Here is a 9,005-nt window from a genome sequence, read left to right as displayed (position 1 = left end):
TGGCTTGGATCTGGTGTTGCTGTGGCTATGGTGTAGGCTAGCAGCTAGCTATAGCTCCAATCCGACCCCTAGCCTGGGAAATTCCATATGCTATAGGTATGGCCCTAAAAAGCAAAAACAAACAAATAAACAAACAAGTGTTGGGAGGACACAAACATTCAGTCCTGAGTAGTTTGCGAGGAGAGCTCTGGCATCCTTGAAGGGCTCTGTGATTGCTCTTCTCTATAGGTCAGACTTTATGGTGGGCACTGAAGCCACTGAATTGGGAATCCTAAATGCAATAGGCATAATTGGATCCTAGGGTGGCAGGGGCCAAGTGGTCAACTTCCAAAAGTAAGGTGGGTGTGGTTCTGTTGAATGGCACAAAGAAGCAATCAGAATAGTCTGATGTGTGCAGACCTAAGTCATTAGCTAGTTGATCACAATATTCCTAGAAATGAAATTGATAAAGCACCTACTAAATTCTTACTTGAACAGTATCAGTAGAAAAGTTCAGGTCAAATAAACAAAAGTTTAACCTGAATCATGAAAATGGGCATGTTCTGTTTTGCTTTTTAGTGCTGTACCTGCACCACATGCAAGTTCCCAGGCTAGTGGTTGAATCGGAGCTACAGCTGCTAGCCTACACCACAGCCACAGGAACTGTGGGATCTGAGCCTCGTCTTCGACCTATACCACAGCTCACGGCAACACCAGATCCCCAATCCACTAAGCGAGGCCAGGGATCGAACCTTCATCCTCGAGGGTTCTAGTCAGATTCATTTCCACTGTGCCACGAAGGGAATTCTGAGTCATGTTCTTTCAATCAATTCTCGGAACTTGAGCCAGTTTACAGACCTCAGAATCTCTTACATAAAGGGGAGGCTACATCCCCCAGAAGGACACTGGTACACCAGCAAAAATGTGTACAGCTAATCTTTCTCCAGACTTCACCAAAGGGACCTTTTACCAGGGTAACTGTGCACTGGGGAAAAGGGAATAATCAGGCTGTTTGGGGACTACTGGACATTGGCTCTGAACTGACACCAATACCAGGATATCAAACATCACTGTAGTCTACCACTCAGAGGAGGGGTTTTTGGAAGTCAGACGATCAATGGAATTTTATCTCATTTATGTCTCACAGTGAGGCCAGGTGGGGTCCCCAAACCCATCCTGTAGTTTTTTCTCCAGTTCTGGAATGCATAATTCAAAAAGATACTAAGCACGAACCCCCACGTTGGTTTACTGACCTATGGAATAAAGGCTATTATGGTGGAAAAGCCCAAGTGGAAGCCACTAGAACTGCCTCTGCCTGGGGAAGTAGTAAGCCAAAAACAATATTGTATACCTGGAGGGATTGCAAAGGTTTGTGCCACTATATTCCCATTCAACTTGGCTGTTAAGTCTGGGCAGAAGAAGTAGCTGGATTTTGCTGAATGACAGTGGGTGACAGCTTAACCAGGTGGTGACTCCAATTGCGCTGCTGTACCAGATGTGGTTTTATTGGTTGAGCAAATTAATACACCCCCTGATACCTGGTATGCAGTTATTGATCTGACAAATCCCTTTTTCTTGATACCTATTAAAATAGACCACTGGAAGCAGTTTGTTTTCAGCTGGCAAGCCCAACTGAAATCCTACATCAGGGCTAAATAAACCCTCCAGCCCTATGTCATAAATAGCTACATCAGGGCTAAATCAGCTCTCCAGCCCTATGTCAATAAATAACTCCCAAGAGTTCCCGTCGTGGCTCAGTGGTTAATGAATCCGACTAGGAACCACGAAGTTTCGGGTTTGATCCCTGGTCTTGCTCAAGGGGTTAAGGATCCGGCATTGCCATGAGCTGTGGTATAGATTCCAGACGAGGCTTGGATCCTGAGTTGCTGTGGCTGTGGCGTAGGCCAGCGGCTACAGCTCCGATTTGATCCTTAGCCTGGGAACCTCCATGTGCCATAGGAGTGGCCCAAGAAATGGCAAAAAAAAAAAAACAAAAAAAAAAACAAAAAACCAATAAATAGCTCCCAAGAATCTTTTTTTTTTTTTTTTTTTTTTATCTCTTTTAGGGTCGCACCTGCGGCATATGGAGGTTCCCAGGCCAGGGGTCCAATTGGAGCTGTAGCCGCTGGCCTAAACCATAGCCACAGCAATGCGTGATCTGAGCGGGGTCTGTGACCTACACCACAGCTCACAGCAATGCTAGATCCTTAGCCCACTGAACGAGGCCAGAGGTCAAACCTGCATCCTCATGGATGCTAGTCAGGTTCGTTAACCATTGAGCCATGATGGGAACTCCAGCTCCCAAGAATCTCGATCACCTTTTTCTTCCATAACATATGGCACTGGTCCATTACGTCATCAATGTAATCAACATCAATGTCATCAACGTTATGCTGACCTGACGTAGCGAGCAAAAAGTAGTGACTACTCTAGACTTATTGGTAGGATATTTGCATACAAGAGGGTGAGGAATAAATCTGACAAAAATTCAGTGAAATTTCTTCTTCTATGTCAGTGAAATTTCTAGGGGTCTAGTGGTATGTTGCATCTGCCCTTCCTACAAACAAAGAAGCATAACACCCATTGGGCCTCTTTGGACTTTGGAGGCAATATATTCCTCATTTGGTGTGTTACTCCATCCCAAACAGCAGTGGCAGCTAGGGGTGCTGTTTGGATCCATTGGCAGGTCCCTATGGGTGAATTATAGCACAGGCACTTAGGATTTTGGAACAAAGCCCTGACATACTCTGCAGCTAACTACCTTCCTTTTGAGAATCAGCTCTTGAGCTGCTACTGGGCCTTAGTAGAGACTGAATGTTTATTCACTATGGGTCACCAAGTTGCCATACAATCAGAGCTGCCCCTGAAGAACTGAGTGTTATCTGATCCACCAGGCCATAAAGTTGGGTGCATAAAGAAATATTCCATCATCAAATGTTAGAGCTGAGCAGGTCTTGAGTTGCATGAAGAAGGGGCCCAAATGCCCACAGTTCCCATTCCCACTACACTGCTTTCTCCCTCCTCTATGTGAAGATACAGCGAGAAAGTGGCTGTCTGCAACCAGGAAGCGGGCCCTCACCAGATATTGAGTCTTCCTGAACCTTGAGCCTAGACTTCTCAGCCTCCAAAACAATGAGAAAGAAATGTTACTTTAAACTCCCCAGTCCATGGTATCTGTTATAGCAGCCCAAAATGACCAAGACAGAACAACAGTTCACCAAACCTGATCTAGTTGAGAATGCCACCGTCCAATAGAACGTTCTGTAATGATGGAAATGGTGTACATCTGCACCCTATAAAATAGTTGCCACTAGCCACGCATGGCTATTGAGCATATGAAATGCGATGAGAGCAACTAAAGGACACAATTTTTTTTTTCTTTTTTTTTTGGTCTTTTTCTAGGGCCACACTCGTGGCATATGGAGGTTTCTAAGCAAGGGGTCTAATTGGAGCTGTAGCCTCTGGCCTACACCACAGCCAAAGTAATGCCAGATCGGAGCTGTGTCCATGACCTACACCACAGCTCACAGCAATGCCGGATCCTTAACCCACTGAGCAAGGCCAGGGATCAAACCTGCAACCTCATGGTTCCTAGTCGGAGTCGTTAATCACTGAGCTATGACGGGAACTCCTAAAGAACAAAAATTTTAATCCAGTTTTCCTTTCCATTGCTGGAGCCCTTTATCATTTCTCTAAGGATTAATACAGTTTCTCAACTAGTTTCCCTGTCTCCAGTTTCACTTTCCTCCAATCCATCCTTGCTAGAGGGATTTTTCTAAAATCAAACAGGATGCTAGCACTTCTACAAATAAACATTTCCTGGAAAATCTAGAAAGAAGGTCAACCTGTTAGCATGACATAAATCTTTTCCAGAGGGAATCACAAAGAAGCAAAACACCTTCCCCTGTTTCATCAGATAAGTGACGATACATTTCTTTTTTTTTTTTAGGGCTGCACCCCAGGCATATGGAGGTCCCCAGGCTAGGGGTCAAATCAGAGCTACAGCTGCTGGCCTATGACACAGCCACAGCAACGCAGGATCTGAGCTGCATCTTTGAACTATACCACAGCTCTAGGCAATGCTGGATCCTTAACCCACTGAAATAGGCCAGGGATCGAACCTGCAACCTCATGGTTCCTAGTCAGATTTGTTTAAGCTGCACCATGACGGGAACTCCCCATGATACATTTCTTGAAAGTGGTCATATTTCATCATATTTTGTCCCCTCTAACACTTCACACAGTGGCTTGCTGAATGAGCAGTGAAGAAAATTTGGCTTTGGTCATGGAAAGATTAAGTTAGAACCCATTTTTGGTACATTTTAGCAAAGTCACCATAGGCATCTAATCACCTTGAGCCTCACTATACTTCCGCGCTAAATGAGAATGATAACTAGTTTTGTTGCGAAGATCAAATGAGTTTGTGGAAATCCTCTGCTTTTAGGAAAAGGCTATACAAATGCTGGTTGTTATATTGGGTTTTGAAATCTTTCTGAAAAGCAGTACTGATCTGACTTTACCCAATATATGTTCTGACTTTGAAAGCCAGTCTGCATGTGATGACAATAGAGATATAGGCCTTAGACGTTCAAAGGAAAGAGGGATGAAAAGGAATATTTTGGCTCATTTATTCTAAACATTCCCTTGAATTATGCATTTTTCACATTTAGGTCTAAGACTGCTTTCTTCAATTTTGTTTTACTAAACAAAAATTTTAGCAATACCAATAGACAGTTGATTCTTGAGAGTTGAATGACAATGGCATCATGAGCAAGTCAGAAAAGAAGAAAAAGTAGTATTTTATCTTTAAACATCTAGGAATTCCCGTCGTGGCTCAGTGGTTAATGAATCTGACTAGGAACCACGAGGTTTTGGGTTCGATCCCTGGTCTTGCTCAGTGGGTTAAGGATCTGGCATTGCCATGAGCTGTGGTGTAGGTTGCAGATGTGGCTTGGATCTAGCATTGCTGTGGCTCTGTTGTAGGCCGGCGGCCACAGCTCTGATTAGACCCCTAGCCATATGCCACGGGAGCAGCCCTAGAAAAGGCAAAAAGACAAAATTTAAAAAAAAAGCATCTATAGAGACTTTTCAAGGAGACTTTCTCAGTGCGTTCTCTTAGGAGTAGTAGGAAGGGCTTTGCTTTCAGATAGGAAAATAAGGTAAAGGAACAATGTCATCAAATGGTGAAAAGTGGTAAAGGGACAATATAGCTCATAAAGGAAGTGGTCTTTTCCCTTCCCTAAGTATATTGTGGATTTCCAAGATTAAGTATACTTTTTAGTAGATTGTACTACATTTTAAAATGAATTTGTATCATGAATTCATTATTCAGTTCTTGAAATTCAACTCCACCATCTTAATAAATGCAAAAAGAAGACGTTGCTTATGGAATCCCCATTGTGGCTCAATGGGCTAAGGACCTGATGTTGTCTTTGCAAGGATGCAGATTCCATCCCTGGCCTCACCCACTGGGTTAAGGATCCAGCCTTGCCACAAGATGGCAGATGCAGGTTGGATCCAGTGTAGTCATGGCTGAGGCATAGGCCTCAGCTGAAGTTCTGATTTGACCCCTAGCCTGGGAACTTCCAGGCGCAGCTGTAAAAAGGGAAAACAAAACAAAACACACAAACAAAAAACCAAAACATTCCTTGTGATTGGTATGCTTTTTTTGGTGAAGGACAGTAAAGATTTATCATTCCTTAAACTTAAGTTTTCCAAAGCACTTAATGGGTATGTTTCAGAACATTTGGATTGTGAGGATAGCTCTATAAAACCCACTTAACTCTACAGATTAAGACTTGTTGGAAGACACGGACTTGTTTCACTTATCTTTACATGTTTGTCTCATCCTGCCTCAGAGTGATTGCCATCTATGCAGAGTGTAATAAACTACATTAGCACACTGGTGGACATTTCTGCTTGTTGCCTGCAGTATGGAAGCTTGTAATGCCCACTAAGCGCCCACTAAATTCATGTCAAAGATATGAATGATATTCACACGGTAATCAGGATGATTCCTTAACTGGCCACCTCACGGGGGTCAGGAACACTGAGTTCAAGGCTTCGCATCCAATCATCGGCTTATTATTCTCTTCCACCTCACCTCTTTGCAGTTTGCCTATGCTTTGGTATATTTTAGATGTCCTTAAAATTTTTAATTTAACCGTCTAATCAGAACTTTTCATAACCTGGTTACAGATTCCTCTTCAAAAGGAGAAAGACCCTGGGCAAGAGAAAGCGAGTGTTTGTAGGTGAAACACCGGTATCTACATTGGGGAAACCTGGTCAATTCCCAGAGCTGGCAAGGGTTGACTTGGGAGGGGGTAATTGGAAGACGAGGACTCCACGTGACTTCGGGGGCCAGAGGCTGAGCTGACCCCGCCCTTTCGCCCTCCGCTGCCGCCGCCGCCGCGGCCGCCAGGGGGGCGCATGCGCAGCTTGTGTTAGTGATGGAGGAGAGAAGATGGCGGAAGCGGAGTGAGTGACTTGCTGGTGACTGATGTCGTAACCGGGGGGCGAGTGGGGGCAGCGACACATCCCCCAAGGGGAAAGCTCAGGGCCTTTTCGCGGGCACTGCGGAGAAAGGGGGACGTGAGAGCTTCTTTATCGTGGAAGAGCGCGCTTCGCTCTTGTAGGGGGACGGAGGCGAACTGTAAGGGTCCAGCTGCCTCAGGCGGGAGCACCCCTTCCGCCGTCTGGTCCGGGATCTGCGGGGCCTTGAGCAGTGGGTTATCCCTCGGACCCCAACCGTTAGGGTCTTTCGGAAGATGAGCCCGGGTGGGCTCCTCAAGCGCTGTCATCTCTGCAAGTGGGCCCCGCGGGCAGCCTTGTTACGGCTGCCCGCGCCGGGGGCCCGCGGAGGCTGGGTAGGGCTGGGCGGGCACTGCCAGGCCTCCTTCGCGCTCTCCTCCTTCCCGCCCCGGCGCCACTCCGCTCCTCCTCAGTGGGAGAACCAGCGACTTGGGTCTGTTCGCCACCCTTCTCCCGGGAGGCTTGGAGGAGGTGTCCCAGCGCCGGCTTTAGGGAGGCGCGGGCTGTTGCTGTTCTGGCGAGTCTGAAAATACTCTGGAAGGAAAGCTCTTCTTTCCCTCGGGTCTCTGGCTGCAGTGTTGATGCCGCCCTAGAGGGCTACATTCTTGTGTGGTGTGATGGTATGCTTAGTTAGCGACTCAAACTTAGTGTTTCCTGGGTAGGCCGCTTGTGCAGCAGAACTGCCGTTTGTGTTCTGCAGGCAATGCTATGCATAGACGATGGAGTTACCAAAATTGCTCTTTTGTGCCTGGTCTCCAAATGAAGTGCAGTGGTTTGGCCGGTTATACCCACCGATATTTAGACTTGTGCCTAGAATTTGGATTCTCTGTGACCATTTTTGGTTAGTTACAGAACTGCTTACCCTCAGGTTTGGGGTTGAGGACGTGGCTGAGCAGAATAGTACTGTAAAGAGAATTTAAGCTGGCTTTTTGCATATCGTTGCTTCGTGGTTCAGAAGTGTTACTACAGGTAATAATTTGGTAAAAAGTTTATCTCCCACCCTATCTGTATGATGTTGAATAGTTAACCATGCGATGCTGTGATTTGATGATTGGAAGGCAATTTGAAAAACTACCAAAACCCCTTAAAAGTCAGAGAAGCGTAAAGATATATGTCATCTATTAATCAAAAAAAATTAGTAAGTGAAGAGTTGCCCCCCCCTCACTTTTCCTCTTATTAAATCAGGATTTTGTAACATTCGATTCCTGGAAGAGCACATAAGTACTATTTATATACATGATATAAGAACAAAGAAAATTTGTACATAAAAGAACACCATATGGGAATAATGCATGCGTACACAATTAGCGCCAAATTCCTTTGTCTTTTCACAAAGTGGAAAGTGTTCTTCATATAGTTTAGTCAATGCTGCTCATGTGAGGTGGGTCAGATTTTGTTTCTCAGAAGAAAAACACAAGGCAGATAAAACTGTATTCTCAAGTGTGCTTTTCCTCATTGTGGTGCATTTCTGACACTACAAAAAGTACTGTAATTCTAGTTTCTGACAGTATTAAGGCCTTCAGAGTTGATTTGAAATATAATTTTTGAATTTATTCAAATACAGATTTTGTATTTAGTGGAATTTTGTACCACAACAGTGAAATGTGTTCGTAATGTTGGAGGGAAAAGAATCAGTATGGTACAAAACTGCACTTTACTGTCTATACATGAGGAGAGTGACATAATTATGCTGCTTTCAAAATTTGAAGCAATTTTTTGTGAAAAAGATTTTTTTAAGAAGGTGGGGAAATTGTTTTCAGCTGCTTCTCATATTTATCCAGTCAGAGTAGATTATAATTCAGAGTTGTTAGATTTAGTAAGGACAGTTTTGTAGATGAATAAGGGGGAAAGCTGTGTGAGTTATTGAAAAATTATTACTTTTCAGATTTATAATGATTTTTATTTTTTCCTTTATAGCTGGTTTACAGTGTCAATTTTCTACTAAAAAATTATTTTTTAAACTTATTTTCTAAGAGAACTTATTTTCCTTTTTGGCCATGCCATCAACATGTGGAAGTTCCCAGGCTGGGGAATTGAACCCATGCTGCAGCTGCACCCTGTGGCACAACTGAGGCAACACTGGATCCTTAATCCCTCTGTTCCACAAGGGAACTTGCTAAGAGGACTTATTTTTAAAGTATATATGGTAACTAAAACCTAAGCTGATTAAGATAAACTAGCACAAGTGCATAGGCATCCTACTTTAATGTATAGATAATAACTTTAATTTGTAATTAGTATGGTCAAAAGAATACAAAGATATTTTGATAGTCTGATATTGCTTAAGGTTTAATTTTTCTAGGTAGTTTAAGTATCCTCTCATCACCTGCTTTGGTTTTAAAACATTTGTCTTCCTTCAACAATAAAAAGCTAAACTTTAGGTCAGGCTTTTTGTCTCAGTTACATATCCTGAATCATATGAATTAAAATTTAATAGATATGGACTGATAAATATATATATTTGTGAAGTGTTTTTGCCTTCTAAGTGTTTATGG

General features: G+C 43.7%; 1 protein-coding gene across 49 annotated transcripts in view; it reads left to right on the top strand.

The window, feature by feature from the left end:
• The first annotated feature begins 6,424 nt into the window (after positions 1 to 6,424).
• PHC3 (polyhomeotic homolog 3) overlaps positions 6,425 to 9,005 on the top strand; it is a 91,788-nt gene continuing 89,207 nt past the window's right edge. For 40 of the 49 annotated variants that reach the window (XR_014824283.1, XR_014824278.1, XR_014824281.1 and 37 more), the window contains exon 1: positions 6,425 to 6,456. Coding sequence is in view for 11 of the 49 variants with exons in the window: in XM_084990234.1 (XP_084846360.1) it covers positions 6,443 to 6,456 (14 nt within the window). In the remaining 38 variants the exon portion in view is untranslated. Of the gene's footprint in view, positions 7,480 to 9,005 lie in introns of all 49 variants that reach the window. The other 9 variants (XR_014824271.1, XR_014824268.1, XR_014824295.1 and 6 more) reach the window with 2 other exon arrangements.

This window comes from Sus scrofa, chromosome 13 (genome assembly GCF_054392235.1).
Source record: "Sus scrofa isolate SSC_HxYL_T2T_F1_AM1 chromosome 13, Sscrofa_HxYL_maternal_Yorkshire_Landrace_v2.0, whole genome shotgun sequence".
NCBI classification, from domain to species: Eukaryota; Metazoa; Chordata; class Mammalia; order Artiodactyla; family Suidae; genus Sus; species Sus scrofa.
This window is presented reverse-complemented; position numbering and strand designations above follow the sequence as displayed.